Raw genomic sequence first — 26,570 nt, 5'->3', positions numbered from 1 at the left:
CACATCACATTTGCAATGTTCCTCCTATGTATGAACAATGTGATGGTAAGGCTTGAGCCATGTGAAACGTTTCACCACATTCTCTACAATTCTAAAGTTTCTCTCAAGTATGAAGTTGGTGGTGTGGAATGAGGCTTAAGCACCATTAAAGGGCTTCCCAGATTCTTTCTATGTGTAAAATCGTCTCTATAACACATTCTCTGACAAGAAATCAGGGATCAGCATTGGTTAAACTCTTGCCACATAGTTTACTTGTGAATCGTTAATCTTCAATGTGGATTCTGTGATGTGGAGTAGCATTGAGCAGTCCTTAAAAGTTCTCTCACAGTCTTGGGGCTCCCGGGTAGCTCAGTCGGTGAAGCATCCAACTTCACCTCAGGTCATGATATCGTGACTTGTGGGTTCGAACACTGCCTCAGGCTCCGAGCTATCTGTGCCGACAGCTCGAAGCCTGGAACCTACTTTTGATACTGCGTGTCTCTCTCTCTGCTCCCTCCTACTCATTCTAAGAAAAAATTTTTTAAAAATAAAAAGAAGTTCTCTCACAGTCTTAAACTCTGTCTTAAACGTTTGCTCCAAGATGATTTGTGTGATATTGAATAAAGGGTGATTGGTGATTAAAACCTTTTGCACATTCGTTGCATTGGTAAGGATCTCTCAAGTATGAATTTTGTCATGTCGAGTAAGTTTTGAGTGTTTGGTAAAGGCCTTGCCACATGCCTTATATGGTAAGCTTTCTCTCCAGTATGAATTCTGTGATGGTCAATAAGGGTGACTGCAACCTAAAGGCCTTGCCACATTCTTGACATTTGTAAGGTTTCCCTCAGGTATGGATTCTGTGATGCAGAATAAGGCTAGAACAGAAAACAAGGTTTTGCTGCATTTGTTACATTGGTAAGATTTCTGTCTGGTATGAATTCTGTGATGTCGAGTAAGGATTGAGTATTCACTCAAGGCCTTGCCACATTCTTGACATTTGTATGGTTTCTCTCTGGCATGAATTCTCTCATGTCAAGTAAACTGTGAATACACCTTAAAGGCCTAGCCACATTTGACATTTGTAAGGTTTTTCTCCAGTATGAGTTCTGTGATGTTTACTAAGGTGTGAGTTTTGGATAAAGGACTTGCCACATTCTTGACATTGGTAAGGTTTCTCCCCGGTATGGATTCTGTGATGCCGAGTCAGGGTTGAGTATTCACTAAAGGCCTTGCCACAGTCTTGACATTTGTGAGGTTTCTCTCCGGTATGAATTCTGTGATGTTGAGTGAGTAGTGAGGAACGGGTAAAGGCTTTTCCACATTCTTGACATTGGTAAGGTTTCTGTCCAGTATGCATTCTATGATGTTGAATAAGGGATGATTGCTGGCTAAAGGCCTTGCCACACTCTTGACATTTGTGAGGTTTCTCTCCAGTATGCATTCTGTGATGCTGTCTAAGGCATGATTGCTGGCTAAAGACCTTGCCACATTCTTGACATTGGTAAGGTTTCTCTCCAGTATGCACTCTATGATGCTTACTCAGGGATGACTGCCGGCTAAAGGCCTTGCCACATTCTTGACATTTGTAAGGTTTCTCTCCAGTATGCATTCTGTGATGCTGAGTAAGGGATGATTGCTGGCTAAAGGCCTTGCCACATTCTTGACATTGGTAAGGTTTCTCTCCAGTATGAATTCTGTGATGTTGATTAAGGTATGAGTGCCATTTAAAGGACTTACCACATTCTTGACATTTGTGAGGTTTCTTTCCAGTATGCGTTCTGTGATGTTGACTAAGGGATGATTGCTGGCTAAAGACCTTGCCACATTCTTGACATTTGTGAGGTTTCTCTCCAGTGTGGATTCTGTGATGCTGAGTAAGGGATGATTGCTGGTTAAAGGCCTTGCCACATTCTTGACATTTGTAAGGTTTCTGTGCAGTATGGATTTGACTGTGTGCGTGAAGTGATGACCCATCCTTAATGGTTTGACCACCTTCTTCACATTTGTCAATTTTCTTTGCAGTATGTGTTTGCTGATGTTGAGATAGTGTTGAGTGCCTGTCAAAGGTTTTGCCACATTCCTTGCAAATGTACCTTTTCTCTCCAGTACCACTTGTCTTACAGGTATTTAGACTTAATGATTGACTAAACATGTTTCCAGATTCGTTACCTGTGTATGGGTTCTCCCCCACACGAATCCTTTGATGATCAGCAATACTGAAGGACTGCTTCAGTGCTTTCCCACATTCATCATATTTAGAAGTAATTTCTCCCCTCTGTGTACTCTTACTATTGGTACATTTGGAGTTTGGGTAAAATACTTCCTCATCTTTATTAGATTCAAAATGGTTTTCTTGCAGAGGAGTCCTCAGACATTTGATAACATGGGATCCCTGGTTAGACTGTGTCTCAGATCCACTGTATTGAGCCAGTGTATCTCCAATGAAAACGCACTGGTAATGTTGTAGGGTCACCTCCTCTGTGAAGCACCTCCCAAATTGAGACGTCCTAGGCCTTTCATCTTCATTTTTGAATCTTTGAGTTTTAGAACTATTTGACTGAAAGGTCAATCCAATCCCACTTTCACAATGGTTCAAAGCATTGTTTTCAGCGTGGATGAGGTAACTTTCCAAATGTTCCAAATTTTCGTTGCACAAATATGTATGTTTGCACGTTTGATTGGAACTTCTGCTTACAGATGCACACTGCTTTGCACAAATAGTGGATGTAAAAAGGGCGGTTTTCCAAGATGTTTTATGTCCTTCACTGATTGTGGCCATGAAGTTCTTGTTATGGGCAGTCCTCTCAATTGGACCACATCCTTCATGAAATTTCTGATGCACTTCATTCTTTCTACTACTGTCCCAGTTTATCATTAAGTGTAAATTCTCAAAGGCATGATGTTTCCCTGTACCCAGTGACACATTTTGTGAAGAGGTTTCTATGCATGGTTTTGGCAGGAGGTTCTGGGTGCCATGTGAAGATATAGCTGAAAGATAGCAAATAACAAAAAAAGGAACATCATTCCAATTACTACTCTCACATGAATGTACTGACAACTTCTAATATACAACCTTCAAATCAGTCAGAGAATGTCAGGAAGATGGTTGAGAAGGATTCATCAGGACTTCATTCTTCCTTGACACAGAAACTTACACACAACATGCTGAAGACATAGCCTAATAGATCCTTCTGTAGTTGTTTAATGGTGTAGCACAAATCACATTCCTATGCCACAAGAATCAGGAAAGTACTTTATGATCCAAAATTTAGAAGGACATTTAATTTAAAACTCAAACAGAAATGATGAAAATACGATATAGAAAAAGTAGGAATAAAACAACAGGACGAGTTTGTTTTTACAAATAACCCAAAAATTTTACAGACCTATACCACCATCAACTAAGGATGAAAAATTGAAGTTCACCTAAAATCAGAAGTGAAGAAGTAAAACAAGACACAGTACATGTGATATCACAGAAATAAAAGTAATTATAATTGGGAAAAAGGATAATAACATGCTAACAAATATGTATCCAAAAAATATATAAAAGTACCTATTTCAAAAAAGGTATAACCTACGTGACATCATCATGGATTAAAAAACATGATGAAAGGGAAACCTGGTTGGCTTAATTGGTTGAGTGTCCAACTCTTGATTTTGACTCAGGTCATGATATTAGGGTCATGTGATGGACCCCCATATCAGGCTCTGCCCTAAGCAAGAAGTCTGCTTAAGATTCTCTCTCTCTCCCTCTGATGCTCCCCCACTCACTGACTCTCTCACACTCAAAAAAAAGAAAAAAAGAATAAAGTCAACAGATCTACAACTACTAAGTAGATTAAAACTGTAATAAATAAACTCCCAACAAGGAAGTCCTGTGCCACATGAATTCACAGGATCATTCATAGACACACATGACAACGTACTAGAAATCTCCCCAAACATTTCCAGGGAGGGAAGAGAAGGGAGATTATGAAACCACTTGATCATATGAGCATTAACAGGTTATCAAAGCCAAAGGAAGATGTGACAAGTATACAAGAATATGAATTACTATCTGTGGGGAATATTCATGAAAAGTCCACCATAAAAATAAGCAAATAGGGGAGCCTAGGTGCCTAAGTCAGTTAAGCACCCAACTCTTGACCTCAGCTCACGTCATGATCTCAGTTGGGAGATCAGGCCCCATGTCCAGCTCATTGCAGACTGCGAAACCTGCTTGGGATCCTCTTTCCTCCTCACTCTCTGCCCCTCCCATTCTCCTCTTCCTCCTTCTCCCTCTCAAAACAAATAAACAAAAAACAAACTGAATCAAAATCACATTTTACCATTTTACAACATAATCAAGTGGGAATTCTTCCTGAAATTCAAGGACGTTTCACCATATGGCAAACTATTGAGTTGGGACTGCACATTACAGACTAAAGATCACAAAGAGAGGATAATCTCAATTGATACAGGACAGGAAGTGAGCATATTGGACACCACTTCACTATTAAAGATACTCAATAAAGGAGAAATCAAAGGAAACTTACTCAACCTAATAGAGATCATGTATGTGTGAAAAGCTGAAATCTAACATACTCAATGCAGAGACCAAAAGCTCCTCCTATAGGATCAGAAACAAGGTAATGAAGTCACTCTCCCACTTTCATTCCACACAGTACTGGGACTCTTCACAATTAGGCAAGAAAAAATACATAAAAGGAGACCAAATTGGGGGCGCTTGGTTGGCTCAGTCGGTTAATTGTCTGACTCTTGGTTTTCAAGTGGCTCCTGATCTGACACTTTGTGAGTCTGAGCCCCTTTGACTCCTCTGCATTTCAAGACTATCCTTGAACATGTTTTGGAGGGCTTTTCCAGTGGCCACAAACTCCTTTAGTTTCTGTTTGACTAGAAATCGCTTTCTCTCCCCTTTAGCCTGGATGATAGTCTTCCGGGATACAGTATTCCTAGCTGCATATTTTCCCCATTCAACATTTTGAATCTACCTTGTCCCCCCATCAGACTTGCCAAGTTTCTATTGAGAAATCTTGAGCTGACCTTATGGTTTGTTCATGGTAGGTGAAATACTTCTTCCATGTTGCTGCTTTTAAGATTTTGTCATTCTCATCATTTGGAAACTTGATTCCAAGATGTCTTGGTGCTGGCCTCCTTTTGGTGATTTCAATGGAGTTCTGTGCCTCCTGAGTCTGCAGGTCTGTTTCCTTCAACTGATTAGGGATGCTTTCTGCTATTATTCCCTTAAATGACTTCTCTAACCCCCTTTCTCATCTTCTTCTGTGACCCCTGTAATATAAATGTTATCACTTTTGATGGAGCCCGATTTCCTAAGTCTATTACATGTGCCTAAGTCTCCTCTCTCTGTCTGTCTGTCACTCTATCCACCTTAAGCTTCACTATTTTCCATTATTTTGTTTTCAAGGTCACTAATTTGCTGCTCTAATTCCCTTCAACCTGCTGTTCATTGAACCAATGTGTTTCTCATCTCATTTATTGCATTCTGCATCTCTCATCCTTTGTTGAGCCTCTTGTCTCTGTGTTAAGAGCCTCACTGCTGTTGTCTTTTACAAGCCCAGTGAGTATCCATAATGTAGTTCCTTCAGTTTACTATTGAGAATGTTACTGACAAAGGTTTCACTTAGAACTCTGGCTGTGGCCATAACTTGTTCTTTCATTATGGATAAAATCTTCCATCTTGGCATTTTGTCTAAGTCTCTGGCACCCTCTGTATGTTAAAACATCCAGTTATGTCTCCTGCTCTATCGTTCTGGCCAGTGGTCTGCCGAGGCTCTCCTTTCCAGGGTTTGGACCCTGTCCTCAATGGATTGAATTTTAACTAGTTATGCTATGGGCTGCTTGTGAGATGAGAACTGACATCACCTCCACCAGAACTGAGGCTCTACAGAACTGTGTGGTCACATGCGGTGTGGGAAACAGCTTAAGCAAATCTCTTGGGGAGGGGACAGCCTTGCTGGGATTGAGTCAGGCTTGACTGAGAAGGGCAGTCCCACCAGAGGATAGGGGCTTCGGGCTTGTTGTAAGCAAGGCAGACAGCCAGTGTCCCCACTGTGCCCTTTCTCTCAGGGTGCTCTGTGTTCCTGCTGAGGAGAATGGGAAGGAAATAGAACCAGCCAGCTCATTTGTTCCCATCATGCACCTCATTGAAGGGCCCCTAGGATATCAAATAATCTCACTCATGTGTGCCCCAAGTGCTCTTCACATTGCTGTTTCCATGCTGTCTACCCTCAGGTTGTGGGCCTACCTTCTGTTCAGGAGCAGTGCAGTGCCCTCTAGGATCTTTCTCAGCCAGGCTTGCTGATCTTGAAAACTCGAGGCTTGAAGCCACACTGCTTGCAAGAACACAAAAAATGCAGGCCTTCTCATTTTCCAAGACAATGACATTAGGGAAATGTTCTCCTTGTGCATTCTCCTTTGGGCTCCACTCTCCTACCTTACTCCAGAACCACAGCTCCTGCTTTCAGCAGCACTATAATCTGTTGCTCCCCCAACCAAATCTCTATACTTCCTACAATCTTCGATGTGCCTCTTCTCTCTCATTAGCTGAGTAGTTCCTCTTTCAGTCTTAAGGTTGCTTTTTGGGATACTTAGGATGCCTTAGTGGTTATCTAGATGTGTGTGTGGGATGTGATGAGGGTAGGGTACTCCTAGTTGTCACGATACTATCTTCTTTTTCTCTGAAGAATCCCTATTTTTTTTTATTTTTAATTATTTTATTGGAGAAAGAGAGTTTGTGCAACTAGGGAGAGGGGCACAAGGAGGCCAAGACTCTCAAGCAAGCTCCATGCGGTGTGAAGTCTGAGGCAGGGCTTGATCCCATGACCTTGGGATCATGACCTGAGCCAAAATCAACAGTCAGAAACTCCACCAATGGAGTCACCCAGGTGCCCCTGAAGATTCCTCATTTTGAAAAACTTATTCAAACTCACACAAATTTTATAAAATTGGAGATTACAAACCCAACACACAAAAATTCATTCCTTATACACAACAAAGAACAATTCCCCCAAAAATACAATTACAGTTACATTATTTTCACAAAGAATAAACTTCTTAAGACTTATAATAATGCTAGAGGTCAAAACTAGTGAAATGAAAACTATAAAATATTGTGAAGAATCGAAAGAAGTGAAAACACATCCATGTTCTTACATGGGAATACTTAAAATTATTCAACTGTCAGTACACTCTAAGTGATCTACTGATTTCTTGCGACCTCCATCAAATTCCCAATGACATTTTTGGCAGAAAGATCACAACCAAATGGAACATTCACATGGGTATTGCAGGATAATATATACCCACAATAATCTTGAAACATAGAGTACTCTGGTGGCACAACACTTCCTGATTTACAACATACTATAAAATCACTTATCAAAATAATGTACTACAGAAGAAAACAGAGACATAGAATAAGGAAAAAGTGATGGTGACCTACACGTGCACTTCAATGTCAATGTGTATGAAAACAGAGCATCTTCTTAAAACTCACATTCTGATTTGGATTTTTAGGTGGGGCCTGAGTTTCTACATTTCTCACAAGCCTAAAACTCATGCCAACATCCTCACTTCAAGAGCCACACTTCTATATTGCAAGAAGAAACAAAAAAAAAAAAAGAAGAAGAAGAAGAAGAAATCACGGAGGACTTTGAACTTGAAGAATAATGAGCAAATTACTACTCCTCATATCATGGAACAGAAACAACCATTCTCCTTGAACACTTACTACACAGTACAGACCATTCTAACAGTTTTGCATAAATTCACCCACCAATCCCAGTAACTTATAAGAACAATAGTATTGTTTTTCATAAGAAATGTGGCAATATTGCAGTAATAGTATAGTATGTGTCTTTATCCAGATTATCTGACTTAATTCATCTAAGAGAAACACACCAACCATTATAAAGAGATAATCCTATAAGAAGGTTCACAGAAAGTTTCAACATGACAATGGTAACGCAAATACGATAAAACCACCAAACTAAGTAACATAAAGCGAAAAGTGAGGATACCACATAAAATACGAATATTACAAATTGAATACAAAAGAATAAAATTGATAGAATAAAATGTTTACTCTCCTTAAAACTAAGAAATGTTTTCGATGACTAAAGCTTATACACCTATTGGGGGAGAAGGGTTTTGTGACTTGCTAACACCACAAACATACACACTCACAAATAGAAATAGGTATTGTTTTTGAGTCTTTTATAGCATTGAAAGTCTAGGTCTCAATTCTCTTTTGTGCTGGATTACATTTTACAATTTGAAGGCATTTGAACATATATGATGCATATTTTCTTTTTCTGGAGCAACAGAAAAGAGGTAAGGAAGAGTATCTATGGGTCACACAGGCAGAATACAATGGAAATTTACAGGACTGAGCCCTGATTCACAATCTCTACTTCAAACAGCAATTCCTACAGCACACATAAAAGAAATCCTTCATTTTCCAAATCAGACAACAAAGTGAAATGAAGGAGGAAGCTTCCAGAATAAATGAGATGATTATGTACATCTTCCTGTAAAGATACTTAATGATAACAGAGAAAATATATCCACCTTCTAGTGGAGGGATCCAGCATAGAGCACACAGGAAATAAGGAACCTGTAATGGGTCACACTGGGATCAAGTGCCTAACATTCTTCAAAGGACACATATGACAGCTGTGAAATAAACGTCCAGAACAAATATGTAATCAGTGTCTACATGCCAACATGAAAATATCCATTTTATTCAAATATCAAGCCAATAAAGCATGGCAAACAATTCAAATGATCATCTTAGAGAGACTCCTGGAGGAAGAAGAGGGAACACATAACTAAATGATATCAGGAAAACTCTGCACGACCAACAGGTCAACCCAAATGATCTACCTCATACCTCATGAGGTGCATGCCATGTCAGAATTTCGATCCAATGAATCAGAAATGAATCTCATGAAGAACCCTCAGAAAGTAAAAACGTTTATGACAAAGACACAGGAATTTGCTATTATACAAGAAAAAAACTTGGAAATGATGAAGTTACTAAGAAATAATGTAACCATTGAGACTTCATTACAGATTGTGAGTTCTAAGTTCTCAATGTTCTAGTTCCCCTGTGGCATTAATGTTGGTAGGAATGCGAGAATACACATAGACTAGTTCACCATTGAGGAATGGAACACATAGAGTGGAAATTTCTTATCGTTCATAAGAAAAATGAACTTCTGAAGTGAAACAGAGGATGAGATTTTCTCATTTTAGAAAGTGCTTTTTTATCTGATGAAAGTACTCAATCTCAGTGTTGTACGATGAAGATGAAAGCCTCAGTGGGGCGCCTGGCTGGCTCAGTTGGTTGAGCATCCGACTTCAGCTCAGGTCATGATCTCATGATCTGTGAGTCTGAACCCCATGTCAGGCTCTGTGGTGACAGCTCAGAGCCTGGAGCCTGCTTCTGATTCTGTGCCCCTCTCTCTCTGCCCCTCCCCCACAATGGCTCTGCCTCCCTCTCTCTCTCTCTCTCGCTCAAAAATAAACTAACATAAAAATTTAAGAAAAGAATTAAAGCCCCAGTAGCATTGGAAAGCATAAACCAGAAATCACGTGATCCCTGTCCCCAGTGTTCCTGCGATGTGGGCACCAAACACAGTATGTCCACCACTACCCTGACACCCGTCTCACAGGAGGCAAAACAGAAATTGGCAATGGTTTAGGATAGAATGTCTCAGAAATATGGAGAATTCCCCAGGCTCTTCAACGCAATGGTGAAGCTCTCAGACTTTGGAGACCCTCAAGCTCCAAGGGGAGTCTCCTGGCACTCACTGTGGAGATGATGGACCATCACTGGAACTGAAGAAAGAATCCTTAGAGAATGTAAGAGCATGATGTGTTGGATAGCTGATGTCCTGCCATGAGAGGGACAGACATAATACTAGGCTTCTCAAACTAATTTCCATTCAAGGAGAGCTACTCCCACCACATTTTAAGGTCTAGCTTCACCCTGTTTACATTTCACCTTTGTCATCTTTTTCATTCATGCCCAGCAACCTAGGGGTGAGGCTACAGTCTTCTTTCTCTTCACATCCCAGAGCTCCCTCTTTTGTTCCAAAAAAATGACCAGGTCTGGATTTGACACAGTGACACTTGGTTATCAGAAAAAAAAGGAATGTAACTATTTCTCAGATTCTACCTTTCAACCCAATATTGTGCTCAGTACACAAGAGAGGACAGTGCAGAATTCTAGAAAATGATTTCCCAAATGCTGTGGCCCAACAGCCCCTTTAGTACACTCAACAGGAATTTCCAGTGTTCACATCATGACCTCACTTTCAAGTACTACCACTACAGGAATGAGTAGCAGTTGGGAGCATACGTGGGCAGTACCAATTTACGCCACTCAATGTTTACAATTACCACTCATCTATAGATGATGATGCTCTTACCTAACCTTAAAGAAGGGGAATCTACAGCTGAAAAGGACACCTCATGAAGATATTTCTCTGTATCTACAAACCCTTACTTCTTTCCCTGACTGCCGGGATCTGAATCCCAGTCATGCAAAGAGGATGTTTCCAAGAGACAGTCTTCAAAGGAAGGAACAAACCCGCGAGTGTGGTTTGGGAAGTCTGGAAGGAGTTATCCTCACCCAAGAAGAGGAGGTGTCCACAGGTCTCTAACATCACATCCCTGTACAGTTCTCGCTGACTCTGGTTCAGGCATCCCCACTCGTCCTGGGAGAATTCTATGGCCACATCCCTGAAGGTCAGCAGTCCCTGCAACAAATGCCACAGTTACCAAGTAGCCATAGGCAGCATTCATAATGGTACCTAAGATGCAAGAGGGAGTTAATGTCACCAGCTGGACCCCAAGACCTAACCTTCACTGCTTACTTGTTGATACCCACTGCCCTTAGGCCCTCATTTTATTTCACTTCTTCTTTCAACCTTATCTGTTACTTCAGGCAACAACACCCCAGGGCTATCGTCTCCTGTGATGGAAACAGAAGGTATACAACAAAAGGTAATGTCCTCTGAGAAAGAGCTTATACCCACCCTGTCTGAGCTCATCCCCTGACTCACTCCTAAGCAGGTAGACAGTGGTGTCAACCAAGGGAATAGGATTGTTACCATGACCTCATTATAATACTAAACTCTCCACCCAAGGGTAAGCACAAACCTCATTTACTATGTAACATTCAGAGTATGTAAAGAAGTGTTTGCTTTAAAAAAGAAAAAATTCGAATGTGTATTTATTTTTGAGAGAGAGACAGACAGAGCATGAGCACGGGAGGGACAGAGAGGGAGACACAGAATCAGAAGCAGGCTCCAGGCTTTTGAGTTGTCAGCACAAAGCCCAATGCAGGGATCGCACTCACAAACCGCAAGATTTCGAGCACACAGCCTGCAAGATCATGACCTGAGCTGAAGTCAGATGCTCAGCCAACTGAGCCACCCAGGCGCCCCTGTATACAACTGTTTTCTTCAGGCCCAAGTGCAACCTTATCCCCACCTTTACATAAGATGATGGGCTCTCCCTCTAATTCTCCACCCTGACTATATATGAAACCATTCCCTTCCCGGGGTCTCTGCTTTGGAAGTGATTCCCTGTGATCTCCTTAATTGTTAAAATTCACATTTCCTTTGTGTGACAACCCCAGCTGGTATAGAATCTATCTGTGACTCACCAAGAAGTGAATTCCTGTTTCTTCAGGTACTTTAGGAAAACTGGTTCTGACTTAGAGGGGTTTCCTGCTTTCTGCAGAAAGATCTTTTTCAACACAATAATATGCTTTCATGTATTTTCTAACTTTGAGGTAAGAACCAGTATGAATATTGTGTTTATTCAAGCGAATTCATAAAATGAAGGCATCAACAAAGGCATCCACGTTTTTAAATACTATATTCACATCACATAGTATACCTGGTGTCTCTTTCTTAGATGGAAAGTCAAGGTGTGTTACAATGTATGTAGCATATTCTAATATGAATTACAATTTCACAACGGTGTATTGGAAAGCTTTTTATTTTTTAAGTTTATATACTTATTTTGAAAGACAGACAGACAGAGAGGGGAGATGGTCAACAGAGTGGGAGAGAGAGAATCCCAAGCAGGGTCCCCACTGTCAGTGCAGAGTCTGACTTGGAGGTGCATCTCAGGAATCATGAGCTAATGATCTGAGCTGAAATCAAGAGTCAGATGCTTAACTGACTGAGGCATCCAAGTGTCCCTAGATTCTGCATTTCTAACAAGGTATTAGCCTATTGGCCAGGGAATAGATCTTTAAATAACAAAGAGCAAGAACTCAAAGGCAAGAACTCTTGGAATACTTGGAACTAAATGGGTTTTATAACAAACACAGGTTCTACTAGAATAGCAAAATAGGCAACAACAAGCCTTTGAGCATTTCCTACTTAGTAGAAGGCACCTACCCATTTTTCATATATTAATGGAAAATAAATGATAATTATAAAGAATTATCACCTATGAGAGCAAACACGTTATTCTTCTATTTCTCTGAGTATTGTGTCAAGCATCCAGTACATGGAAGAGACTAGGTTTTAACCCAGGTTCTCTGACCTAGAGTTGATCTAAAATGGCACACTGGCTGATATCCAGATGGGATCCTAAAGCAATGTTCATACCAGGTGTCAAAGCTGAAAAGAATGATGGAAACAAGAATGTGTCCCCACAAAGTTGATCTTTTTACACTTCATGCACATATCCATACATTTAGAAAGTAGTTACATACACAATAAAAGTGATAGAGTGGACGGCCACCTGGGTGGCTCAGGTAGTTAATCATATGATTATCTCGATTAATCGAGTTAATCTCGATTTTGGCTCAGGTTGTAATCTCAAGTCTCCTGAGTTTGAGCCCTACATTGGACTTGGCAATGATAACAGGGAGCTTGAATTGTCTCTCTCTCTCTCTCTCTCTCTCTCTCTCTCTCTCCCCCTTATCCATTTGTGTTCTCTCGATCTCACTCTCACTCATACACAAAATAGATAAACCAAAAAAAAAAAAAAAAAAGTGAAGAGTAGAAAATGGTCATGGTAACTAAGAAACATTTTCAGTGACATTAAACTCATAAATCTAGTTTTGGATACTGATGCTTAGGTCTTTTATTCACACCAACACGTTGAATGATATACATAAAACAGCTATTATTTGAGTCTAGTATGATGAGGGATACAAACAGAAAAATGTTCACCTTTAGCCCAGAAGATTGACCTACAGCCTGCATGGTTTTAATAAGCATCCAGTAACTGCTGCTTGCTACATTCTGAAGGGGTCTCCTGACTGCCTATACATGTCTCAATAACTAACATTGAAGTGAACGGTAATCACCAGAGAAATCCTCCAGAAACAGTGTTACAGTTAGAAATTCAAAGGAAAGGGGACCTGAGTGGTTCAATGGGTTAAGCCTCCAGCTCTTGGTTCTGGCTCAGGTCATGATCTCACAGTTTGAGTCGAACCCTGAATAGGGCTCTGTGCTGCTACAGTGTGGAGTCTGCTTGGGATTCTCTTTCTCTCCCCATTTTTCCCTATTCCCCCCTCATGTGCACTATCTCCTCAAAATAAGTAAATAAACTTAAAAAAAATTCAAAGGAATATTTGTGATCTAATACTGCATGCATGTACCCTCCTCCCCAGGACATATAAGTTTCATGAAGCCACAGTATAGCTCTCTCTGCCCACAGGTCCAGACTCTGTGCTACTCCAATAAACTGTCTTGCATCATCCAACATCTGAATAGTTTCTTGACCATTGTGCTTGATGATCTCACCATATGCTGTTTCACTAAAAGCTTTTGTTTCAATCCTCATTTCTGTTCTATTCTACTTCAGTATTCTAAGGTGCAAGCATGTAAACTATGGGATTCTTCTTTCCTTGTTCTGAAAATACAAAGTAAATAGATGAATAGATTTGCATCAAGAGCGTGGAGTAAACTAACAATCTACAGGATGGAGGTCTGAGTGATTTAGAACCTCCATTCCCAGAAGTCAATATCTCTATTACACAAAGGTGAGGGCCTTCATTGTCCAGTGGAAACTGCTGGGATGTGGGTTGGGAGAAAGGGTCAAGAAAGGATTCTGGAGCCCTCTTTGGTCAAAAAAGCTGTTTTCATGAAAGCACAGAGAGAGGAATTGTGGCACCAAGGGCTGCAGTAGGATTGTGAGGAGACACTGATGATATGCTTTAAGTTGGAGGCATAGAGATAAAAGAAGTTTCTAAAGCATTTCCAGATAGTCAAGAAGACAGAATACTGCCAGTCTGACTCTCCTCAAGCTAAGCTTCCCTTCTGCCTCTAGCAAAGCACTCACACGAAGGCAATTGTGAATTCCTTGAGCAATGTCATACTCTGCCTATATCTAGTGTTTATCAATGGATGGCAAGCTGTAAGAAAATTTAATCCTATCGGTATTTCTTTTGCCTCTGTTCCTTTCATCAATAACTACAGGCAAAGAGAAACTCAGAAGAGGTTTTCAGTTGAAATGGGATGGTTTCTGCACATCACTCAGGAAATATACCTAAAACCCTTACAAATGAGAAGGGAAATGTGAACGTTATAGAGGAGAAATCTAGCAGAGAGCACAAAGCCAAGTTAAAGCATTTCATATCAGCAGTAATGAAATCAATTGTAACGAAATAAGCTGAAAATGGGGTATCTTTTTTACATTCTAAAGAGCAAAAGTCTTCTTTTTATCAGACAATTTTGGAGTTAATCTGGGCCTCATATCCATCCTGTGTATTTGTGCACTTTCTTCCTCCTGGTCTCCGGAGAGGTGATAAAGCATCCAGATCTGACCTAATGGGAATTATTCTCCTTGAGTGCTAACCTAGGACCAGACCCATCAGCAATAGGAATCTTGGACTCAACGCCTTCCCCTGTAGTTGGTTCACAAAGGGAATATTTTCAATACTTGCATAACTTTAATTTGGAGTTGGAGAAGGGGGAGAAGGCTCAGCGATGCAATGGAAGAGTGTTCTACAAACCTCATCTTGAGTATCATTGGAAAAGATTAAAAATTAGGTGAAAAAATAGATCAGAAATCTCAGAACTAGAAAAACCAACACTTGCAATTTCAGTTAGCATGGACTTTCAAGAGAAAAAGAGGGCACGGGCTCTGACCTCGGACGCACAGTTTACCTGTGAACTGGCCATTTCTTCTTTCATCTGGTCCCCTAGATTTCTTCTCCGAAGATTTTGCTGGAGATCTCACAGCTGTATCAGGAGAAAATGTCTTCCAAGCCAGGAACACAGCCTCTCCACCTGTAAACTGATCGCCTGCAGGCAGCACTTTGTAATGCAGAAAAGGCCCAACCTCCTAGTTCTTTGTATCAGGAGCTATTCAAAACCTTTGAGCTCCAACTTGGAGAATAATCTCTGAATTTTCCTTCCTTGTTGTCACAGGACTTCTCCTCCCACAGACCCCCACAAATGCTGCTACAGCATTGGCACACTTTGTTACATGGACCTGATCCTCTGCAGCTCCCATAGAGCAGACTCTGGTACCTCTCCTAGAGTCAAAGCGTGCACTCACCTCTCTTAAATTAATGGGAAATCTTCGTGCTTCTTCCTGGCTTCACTTAGAATCATCTGGAGCACTTAACTAAAACATCATCGTTTCAACAAACCCCAATTGACAGAATCTGAGGGGGAGGGCACCAGATCTGATCATTTTTTGAAATTCCACAAGTGGTCCTATTGGGAAGGTTTTGGGGAGGTGACCAGAAAAAAAAAGAGTATCATGGCTATGGTCGTTTTCCAGATTTAAATCCATGCCTTCTCCACTGACCAGAGTTTCTGGAGATTTACACATTCTTCCTCTTTCCCCTGCAAAAGAGGGAGGCACCCTCACAAATGAAGCTTTTCTTTATAAAAGCAAATGGCTCTTTCAAAAGCAAACCTCTACTGGGTCCACAGCTTTTCCTTTGTCTGTTCCTTTAAAGTAATCCTTAGGCCAAAAAGACACATTTTGGAAGGATAAAACCCTCCCCTTCAGTAGCAAAGCTTATTTTTGCAAGTCGCTGCCAAACAGTTTTCCCAAGTGAATGTATTTTCAAACTCCTTACAGCAATATATGAGATTTCTAATTTTTCATTATTTTCACTGAAATTTGGTGTTATCCTGTTGTCTTTATTGTAGCCATCCTAGAAAATATTGACTGGTTTGTCATAGTAAAATATGAAGTGGTCTAACTTCATTTGTCCTGTTGCCTGAAACTGAAGCCCCTTAGAAACATCAAGTTGAACAAAATGGTGGCATGAAACCAACAGCAAGCCTTGCTGTTGGGTTTTTTTTTTTTTCTCTTGTAGAAACCCCTCCTTATCCCTTCTTACGCCCCGCCCCCTTTTTTTTTTCTTTAAGGAACCAAGGCCCACACTGGAAATATGATGACAAAGGCTGGCAACACAAACACAATTCCTGTCAAAATCTATGGATCGTGTATTTCCCTATAAACGCCCCCCACCCCAGCCTCTTCTGGGTGGGCTTGCAAGGTTGAAGGCTTTAACCTACTTCAGCCTCTTCTGCCTGACAAAACAATAAAGCTATTATTCCTCTTTTGCCCAAACTCTGTCTTCCCATTATATTTTAGCTCTGAAGAACAGAGGTCGTTTTTAACAGCAGAATGAATGTGTACAAGAATAAAACATTTTCCTTCATCTGTTCTCTATTCTTTGGCCAGCCTATCAATTAAACTGATATAAGGCATGGTCACAAGACAAAAAAAAAATAATTTCTTAGTTATGAGAAACTTAAAGATGATGAGACTCAAAGTCAGGCAGTTGATACTTATATACCATTTTGAATTAAGGAGGAGGGGATAGGGATTTACATCTCAAAAAGTAGGAAGTGCATTCAAAGAAAAAGGAAAGAGCAAATGTTTATCAAACATATGTTTGCCCTGCCAGGCAGATAACTCTATAAAATGTTCATCGCTGGGGTCACCTGAATGGCTCAGTCAGTTAAGTGTCCCTCCTTGGCTTCGGTCATGAACTCACAGTTGGTTAGTTTGAGCCCCACATCGGGCTCTTTGCTGTCAGCACAGGGCCCACTTCAGATCCCCTGTCTCCCTATCTGCTCCAACCCTGCTCGTTCTCTCTCTCTCTCTCTCAAAATAAATCAATAAAATTTACAATAAATAAAAATTAAAGGTTTGTCTCTGCTATTAACTCCTTCCTAGTAGAGGTCCCTCATCTAATTTATTCTTGGTATATGTATCAGCCTCAGAAAAGAAGGACATTTTTCCATTTCCAGCAACTTAGAGGTTGCTAGAAGATATTTTGTTAAGTTAAATAAGCCACACACAGAAAAATATATACTGTATGAAATCACATACATGCAAATCTTAAAAAAGGCAAATTATTTAAGATTAGCATGTTTGTTGCCAGGGGCTGAGAATGGGGGAAATGTTTAGATGTTGGTCAAATGGCAAAAAGCACTACTAATGCAGGATGTGTAAGCAGTGAATGTTTACAGCTCAGTGAGTATGGTTAATACTAGTGTATTATACCCTTAAGATTTGCTAAGAGAGGCTATTGTAAGTGTTCTCGGCACACACACGTACACACACAATCTTAACTATGAGAGATGAGGGATATGTTTATTGGATAGATTGTGGTAATGACTTTGTAAGCAAGACCCAAGGGTGCAGGAGCACCTGATTCCAGTGGCCCCAGACAGACCCAGTTCTGCCACTCATGGCTGACCAAATCCAAGGGCAAGACAGAGGACTTTTGCTGCCTCAATTTTGACCTCAAACTTCCTCACTGGGTTCCTTCCAGCTTGTCTCCTGGCCCAGGAGGAAGACCCTGAGGACAAAGTATCCCTCAGGGGAACTGGAACTACCCCTTAAGCCTCAAGGACTGCCCTGAGCCAGAAAGACCCCACCCTGGATTGACTCCAGGACAATGACAGACTTCACTGTCTACCTGCTGATACTGACTCCTTTTGCCCCTCCACCCACTTCTCCCCTTTTCCCTTCCATACACCTGGAAGTGTATCCAGCACATTGGAGACAGGCCTTGAGATATTATTCAGCCATCTTTGCAGTGTCAGCCTCCCTGAAATAACTTCCTCTCGTGTTTCGCCACCTCTCATCTCTCTGCCTTTGGATTTTGTCAGTGGCAAGTGGCCAAACCTGGTCTGTGTGGGACCCCCGGAGCCAGCAAGAACACCAGCAAGATGAATGGTGATAAAACGAGATTTTCTTCACGGAGGCCAACACTGAGAAGACAGGTAACTAACATCTCAAACACTGTCCCCAACCTGCTGAAAATCCTTCCAGGTTTATATAAAGAAAATGTAGGAGGATGGGTGGTGGTACATGCAGGTGATGAAGGTCAGGCCAATCACTGCATTGCTGTGAGGCATGTGGGGTCCTGCTGGCTCAGGGCAGTGCCTGGTGCTGGAGGGGGTAGTTTCCTTTCCCATCGTGGGATGCTTTACCTGCTGGGGCTTCTTCCTGAGCTAAATGCTGACCTAGAAAGAAGAATGGAATCAGCTAGAAAGTACAGACGAAGGTCAAAAGAGAGACAGTTGAAGGCACTGCTGGGTCCTCTTTCCATTTCACAAAGTCTATGTATAGTTACTTTTTAAAACTTGACTGACTTCTAGATGTTCAGAAATGGAAAGCAGGGTGATGAATGGGTTGGCTCCTGAAACTCCCATGGAGCAAGAATGTCCTATCCCCTTTTGGGGGTGTCAGAATTCCTGTCCCTTTCCGGTTGTTCAGGCTGAACTAAGAAATTGACATGAGACTGGGTGGCTCAGTTGGTTGAGCATCTCTTGATTTTGTTTGTGAGATCAGGGATTGTGAGATCAAGCCCCACATCAGGCTCTGCTCTGACAGCACAGAACCTGTTTGGGATTCTCTTTGTCCCTCTCTCTCTGCCCCTCCCTGGTTCTCACTTGCTCTCTCTCTCTCTCTTGCTCTCTCGCTCCCTCTCTCTTCCTCTCTTTCTCTTTCTTTCAAGTAAGTGAACATTTTTAATAAAACTGAGACTGGCAAACACAATCCTTGTAACCTGTTTATTTTCAAAAGAGTCAATTGACATCAAAGCTCAATATAGACCAAGTGAACTTCAGCACATCTATCCATTTCAGTTCCTCAGACTGGAAATGTCTATTCATTACTGACTACCTACCACCATTCTTTTTATATGTATCAGCTGACACATCACCTGCATTTTCTTCTGTCCTAGGCAGTTCACTATTACAATTATAACTGAAAACACTTAATCATGCTAATGGATTTCCTTAAGTATTTCTTCTGTCTAGACGTCAACATTTCTCCTAGGACACAAGACACAATGTTCAACACTTGGTCTTGAATGCCTGCATTCCCTAAAACCCAGCTTTCCCTACACCTTCACCTGTGGTCAGTCACATTAAAATTCAGAAACAGTTTCCCTTAACCGTATTTCTTGAAGGACACTTAAAGTGTCTTTGTGCAACAGTCTTCAAACCCCATGCCCAGATAAATGCTGGGCAACTATAATCTCTCATATTGAAAGTTATGCATTCAAAGATAATTTCAAGTATTTCTTCATTATTACAGGACAAACTCTTATATTACTGATAAGACTCTGGCCTTATTTCTGGGACCATCAACAACATAATAGAACAGCTGTTTATAGGATAATTATAAAAGGTTTTATTTTATGCCTGTAATTTATTATTTATTACTAGAATAGATTACATTTTTTGTTTATTTTAATTAATTTATTCAGTGTGTGTGTGTGTGTGTGTGTGTGTGTGTGAGAGAGAGAGAGAGAGAGAGCGCGCAAAGAGGGGGAGGAGACAGGGAAGGGAAGACAGAATCCCAAGCAGGCTCCACACCATCAGCACATAGCCTGATGTGGGGCTGGAACTTAAACCATGAAAACAGGACCTTAGCCAAGATCAAGACTCTGAGGCTTAACTGACTTGTGCCACCCAGGCATCCCTAGAATAGATTACTTTATTCACAGTATTACTTACAAGGTCACTGATGTGTAATTGAACATAACACTCTTGGAGGCATGAATATATAAATCACTGACAGGAAGAACAACAGACTATATTTTCCTCATGAGATGGGGAGGTTTTGTAATTTCTCCAGGCTACAGAGAAAAGCCTGAACACATAGTGATTGTCTCTCAAGATAAATGTCCTGACAGTTGGGGGAAATGCCTTGATTAAGCCCCAGTTGTTTACTTGCTTCCAGGTGGCCTACTGAAAAAGAGAAAAATTGTAATGATGGAATACAGGGTATAAAAAGTTACCGGGTATAAAGGACACTCCCTAGGACAAGGATGTTTGATAGCTATTTCAGGAGACTATCTACTTGTGATACTTTTCCTATCAGTAGGTTGGTCCCTCAGCTTGTGCATGCACAGCTGAAACCATCAATGAGTGCTAAACGCAAAACATCTGACGTATAAGGATCATCATTCAGTATAGATGATGTGCCGAGTCTGCAAAAAAACGTCTTAAGAAATTTAGGAAGAGTTAAATCATACAAGTTTCCTATTTTGGCCACCATGGACTGACACAAAGTTTTTCTTTGTTTTTAATGTTTATTTTTTTGAGGGATATTGTGAGCAAGTGTGAGTGTGGGAGTAGCAGAGAGAGGAAGAGAGGCTACATACTCACTTTGGAGCCCCATGTGGGGCTTGACCCATGCCTCTGAGATCAAGACCTGAGCAAAATCAAGAGTTAGACCCTCCACCAACTGAGGCACCCAAGCACCTCTAATTCCATTTTTAGTTATTTTAAAACCTCATACTGTTCTCCTGAATGGCTGCTGCACCACTTTGCTTTACCACCTACAGTGCAACAGGATTTCCCTTCTCTTCATCCTCACCAACACCTGTGGTTTCTCGTGTTGTTAATTTTACCCATTCTGACAGGTGGGAAGTGATACCTCATCAGTGTTTTGATTTGTGTTGCTGTGATGATGAGAGATGTTGATCATCTTTACATGCGTCTGTTAGCATTCTGGCTATCTTCTCTCAAAACTGTCTATTCATGTCTTTTGCCCATTTGTTAACTGTGTTATTTGATTTATGGGTGTTGACTTTGAGAAGCTTATATAGATTTAGACTTTGCATTCAAGTCTCAATTACTCTGTCATCCCTCTTTCCAAATAATAGGGTAAGGTTTGTCCTGTTTAAATAAAGCATATGCACTTTCAACTATATGAGAGAATTTTGGAATCAAACTTCAGAAATGACCAAACAGTCCCAGAGAGTCTCAAAATTGGTACTTAGTTTTAGGTTTTTGATTTTCAGGATGTCTTGAAATGTAGTCCTTGTTCTGACAGCAGATGCCTTGAATATCTAGGCTGGTTTTGAGCAAACTGCAATTTTTCTTTGGGCACTTTATGTCTCTTTAAAGCCACACGTTTTCACAGGTGTATACTGGTGTCATGCAAAGAACCTTCAGAAGGGGAGCAGAGAATGAAATTATGTACATACTATAACATGGGAGACACTGCAGAAAACTTCCTATCATCCAATATAGTCTTTAAGGTTGTCACATACAGGATGGACCCTCTGTGGAACCCTGAGGATTACTGACCAGGTGTATTGCCTTTCCTCCCAAGAGAAGGTAAAAAGATACTGGCTATCCTTATCAAATGGACTATATTGAAAAGGACTGCATGGGTGTTTCAAGGAAAAATCGGTTTTCAATGGGAATAGACATCACTAGTGCATGAATGTTGGGAACAAAAGATATAGATAGATATCAATGTTATTTATTGCTCAAGGGTCCTAATCAAACTTCCATCCTCAGCCTTTGGGTTTTCTCACAGGTACAATAGGGGTCATACAGGGACTGGTATCCCCTTCCCTTGCCAGGACTTTCCTTCCCAGGAACCTCCTATCCCCCAGGACCTCCACCCTGTGCTCTCCAGCCCCTGACCCCCGTGGCTGCCATGGTCCGAAGTCCTGGCCTTCGATGCAGCTCTGGCCCAAGATGGCTTGAGTGTGACCATTGATCTAGGGCCTAAGCCTTGTATTCCTCTCTTATGTTCTTGATGTCCTGTTGGGTTTCCATATTCATGAAGTAATTCGGGGCAGAGATTTTGAAGGACCTATTTGAAACTTGATGAGTGATGCACTGTGGATTGTGCCAATATCAGTTGAACATCTTCCTCACAAGAAGGTTGGTAGCTCATCCAATAGGACTAAATGATCAGTTCCACTAATCTCAGCTAAAGTGCCATCAGAGACAGAGCTTAGAAAACATGTTGAAATGTCATTTATTTCCCCTTCTTTCCAAATGTGGTTACTACTGTCAAATTCTAGATATTTTCCCTTGGTGGCAAAAAGAATTTCTGGCATGACATTTTCCAAAGAAATCTCAGTCTAATAAATGAATTGGGGCAAGTGAACTAAGGATAAATGGGTGTGTAATGCTCAACAGGCCTAGATACAAAAAATAAGTTCATTGACTGGGACCCATTGCTATTTATGGGAGACCCATGTTTTTTTTTTAACTGTTTTAGTTCTCTGAGGCAGGGGCTGCTGGTAGCACTGGGTTTGAGCACTAAGAGTGTAGCCCAAATGTCAATAAGGACAAAGACAGGTTTATGCCCAAGGCACAGAGTAGTTTCTCCAAGCCAATTGACAGGGGGGACTAGGAAGATGCCTGTGGTTCCTTGGAGCTCTGTCATTGGGAATTAAGAAGACATGGAAAAGGCTGGCTAAAGAGCTGAAGGTGTGTTTGGCTCTTAAATTTGTAAGTCTCTTTTTTCCAATGTCCAGAAACTCTGATCACTGGAGAAGAAATAGGTTTAAACCTGGCTAATAACCGAAGCCTTCCTTACTGCTCTAAATGGTTCCCAAAGGGATCCCGTCTGGAGTTTCAAAACCCACCCATGCTGTTGCCCCCCTCCTCAGATTCTGTCAATTGGTGTGGATTGAAACAACAGTGTCGACTTAATTAAGTGCTCCAGGTGATTCTCCCTGAGGCCACAGTCAGTCGGAAAGGCTTCCCATTAATTTATGAGATTTGAGTGCAGGCTTTTGCTCAAGGAGAGGTAACAAGGTCTCCTCTACATGAGTGTGGGAGGATTAGGTCCACCCAGCACACTGTTCCTACAGTTTCCTACAGTTCTGCTGTAGCAGAATTTGTAGGTGTCTGTGGGAGTAGAAGCCACTGAAACTATACAAGGAAAACTCAGAGGTTGGGCTCCAAGTACGTAGTCTCCGTTTCTGAAAAACTCCTGACACAAAAAACTAGGAAGTTTGGTCCTCCTGCATTTCAAAGTCCCGCCTACCAGTGAGCACTTTTCTGGTGAAGACGTTCTGTTGGTGCCTTTAAGGGCATTTTCTCCTGATCCAGCTGTGATTTCTCCACCGATACCTTCTGAGAAAGAAATCTAGAGGACTAGGGGAAAGAAGTAGAAATGGCCAGCTCTCAGGTAAGCCTGGTGTTCCCGGTCATAGGCCGTGTCATCTTTTCCCCCTAAAATTCCATGCATTTAGAAACCGCAAATGTTGATTTATGTGTTTGGTGTTTCTGCCTTATGTTTTCACCAAAGCTTTAAAACCTTCTCAGGAACGATATTCAAGGTTAGGTCTTTAGAACTCTTCTCCCCTATAACCAGGAGTCTTCTCTACATTCTCCAACCAGGCTTTCACTAGGACATCAACACTTGTTACTTTAAAGTACTGAAAGTATTTCAAACATTCCCTTTAGGACAGATCCAAAGGGGAAGGTGTTGAGTCCAAGATTCCTGTTGCTGATGGGGTCTGGTGGTGGGATTTCAGTCGAGGAGAACTGTTCCCCTTATTTCCCCATTTAGTACCTGTCTGGAGAGCAGGATTAAGAAAATGAAAAATACAAGGCCCCCAGTATCTTACGAGTCCTCCTTACCATATGAGAGTCTCCCTTTTGCCTTTCCCTCCCCCAGCTCCATAGTATATAACCAGCCACTCTTCATAACCCCATTGTGGCTCTTGGTGCCCACAGGTCCTCTCCTTATGCCATAACGAAACCAACTTTTTGCACTAAAAAATAAATACAAAATACACAGCCTTGATACAAGGCCCAGAACAACTTGGAAAGTTAAAAACCAGGGGGGGGGGGAGAGGGGGGAAGTCTTGGTTTTTAAAATGTGAAAAAGAAACTCTGTTTAAAATATACTAGACATACAGGACAGGGAAACAGCCGTCTAAATGTGGTGCTTCTCCCATTCAGATGGGGGCTTCCAAATATGGGTCACTGGTCCTGTGGAAGCTGAGGGCATGAGTGGTGAAAAGAATTCACCTCTAGCAGAATAAGACATTAGATTTATGAATACACCTCAAGGGAGTGGTGGGAAGCACAGCAGAGGAGAGGCTCCTGCCTTGAGGCAGTGACTTGGGGCTGATTTTGCTGGGGGAAGATGAGTTTGTATGGTGACTTTTGGAATTTGCCCTCATGTGATAATGCTGCCTGGTTGTAAGTACCCATTTGTTAGTTCGTTAGGGCCTATAGATATTTTAAGGCAGGTCACCTGTTGGGCCTGCCTCTCTTCAGCCAGGTGGGCCCTGTGGACTCCTCTACTACCTGGTGCTCAAGCCTGTTTGCCTCAAAGCAGCCTTTACTGAAAGTATATGTGATTGAAGTTTGTATAAATCCACTGTATTCTCTCATAATTAGACTGACAATCAGATTCACTGTTTGGGGGCCAACAGAACACACCAGGGATCATGTGTCCTTTGGTGTGTCTTAGGCACTGATAGCAGTTTGTTTCCTTATACTTCGTGTTCACTTCTTTAACTGGCCTGGTTCTCTCTGCCAGATCTCTCCCTTATAACGTTCATCCTTTTTCCCCCCTATCTTTGCTAAGGATCTTAGATTTACTGAGCAATGTGCAGAAGCCACCACATTTTAGCTGGAAACTTCATTCTTCTGGGTTTCTCTTTGCTTGTAGTTTCTGGTGAGGAGAACAAAGCCAAAACAAATGTAGAGTCAATTAAATATCCTTACACCTACCTTGATGCCCATTGATGAAAGAATGTCATATTCTGCATGTCTCAAGTATTTAATAAAAAGTAAACTTTGAGGCATGAAAGCAGTTATCATTTCCTTGAGGAAGGGCATATTCTGCATGTCTCAGGTGCCTATCATTGGCTGCAAGGTGTAAGGAAATTTAATTGACGCTACATTTCCCGCTTGAACAAATTACACCCTTACATCTTTAAGGTTGTTAAAGATGGAAGGTCTCCTCTTCAGTAGTTTCTTCCTGCTGAATCGGTTCCTACCGATGAGTGAAGGTTGGCCAGTTGAGAATTTAGTAGGAGTTGGAAAGGCAAGGCAGCTGCCTTTAGAGTTGGTAACATGTGGGAGTTTCTGTGATTAGAAAGAGTCATCTGTCCCCTTGAAGTTCTGCCACTGAAAGGGTCTCATCACCAGGTGGAGAAAAAAAGGAGAAAAGAGCAAAACATGATAAAATGACAAAAAATGAAAGAAAGCCCAAGGAAGTTTGTATTTACCTCCACACTTTGGTCACAGAAATACCCTTCTATTTACTGCTTTATATTTTCAGAAAATGAAAACAAGATTCACATACTTGACATGTTTGTGTGTTAAAATCCTCAAATGTAATAGAGTCGTAGATAGAAAGTGCAGCACCTGAGGTTGTCACACACAGGAACCTTGATTTGCGGCCAATAAGCAGATCAGAGGGAATAACTTCCAAAGGAGAGATGCACAGAGCAAGAGGGAGGGGCGTGATCATTTCCTTTTATTTAAGATTTGGGTGGACAATTAGGAAGTGGAGCCATGTCATTTTCTCTGAACTGGGCATAAGGTGGCACACGTGCCTTAAGAAAACACTTCCGTACATAGGCTGTGTGTTATGTAAATGAGGTTTGTGCTCCCCCTTGGGTGTAGATTTTGGTATTACACGGGGGTCAAGGTAACAGTCCTCACTCCATGAGTTAACCCAGTCGTCCATCTACATAGGTATGAGTCGGGGGTTAAGCGCAAAGTTGGCCTGCCCAAGCTCTTCCTTAGGGCAGTCATTACATGTTGTTGTATGTTTTCTGTTTCCATGACAGGAGACTGTGCCCATAGGGTGTTTGCCAGAAGTAAAAGACAAGGTAGAAAAAAGAGGTGAAGTAAAATGATGGAGTATGGTCCGTGGGTACAAGTAGGTAAGCGGTGAAGAACAACTCTTGGAGTCTAGCTGGTGACATTAACTCCCTCTTGCATCTTAGGTACCATTATGAACTCTGCCAATGGCCACTTCATAACTGTGGTTTTCATTGCAGACACTGCTGACCTTCAGGGACGTGGCCATCGAATTCTCTCAGGAGGAGTGGGGATGCCTGAATCACAGTCAGAGGGAACTGTTCAGGGATGTGATATTAGAGACCTATGGACACCTCCTCTTCGTGGGTGAGGATATCTCCTTCTACATTTCCCAAACCCTGCTCAGGTTTTGCTCCTTCCCTTGAAGAGTCTCTCTTGGAAGCTTCCTCTTTGTATGACTGGTATTTATATACCTGTAATAAGGGAGAGAAATAGGGATTTGTAGATGTAGAGAAATATCTTCAGGATGTTTCCTTTTCAGCTTCAGCCTCCCTTTTT

The 26,570-nt window shown here is 41.4% G+C and overlaps 2 protein-coding genes across 2 annotated transcripts in view; one reads left to right on the top strand and one right to left on the bottom strand.

Annotated features, from left to right (window-relative positions):
- LOC102954756 (putative protein ZNF720) overlaps nt 1-26,570 on the top strand; it is an 84,295-nt gene that overhangs the window by 56,889 nt on the left and 836 nt on the right. The gene's annotated exons all lie outside the window — the stretch shown is intronic.
- LOC122234229 (zinc finger protein 2 homolog) lies at nt 949-25,088 on the bottom strand. The gene is made up of 4 exons (XM_042969973.1): nt 24,972-25,088; nt 23,269-23,370; nt 10,640-10,766; nt 949-2,967 (listed from the first exon to the last, which is right to left on the bottom strand). The coding sequence occupies exons 1-4, from the start codon at nt 25,086-25,088 to the stop codon at nt 1,034-1,036; spliced, it is 2,280 nt and encodes a 759-aa protein (XP_042825907.1). The 3' UTR covers nt 949-1,033.

This window comes from Panthera tigris, chromosome E2 (assembly GCF_018350195.1).
Source record: "Panthera tigris isolate Pti1 chromosome E2, P.tigris_Pti1_mat1.1, whole genome shotgun sequence".
NCBI lineage: Eukaryota > Metazoa > Chordata > Mammalia > Carnivora > Felidae > Panthera > Panthera tigris.
The sequence above is the reverse complement of the archived record's forward strand: the minus strand, read 5'-3'. Positions and strand labels throughout refer to the sequence as shown.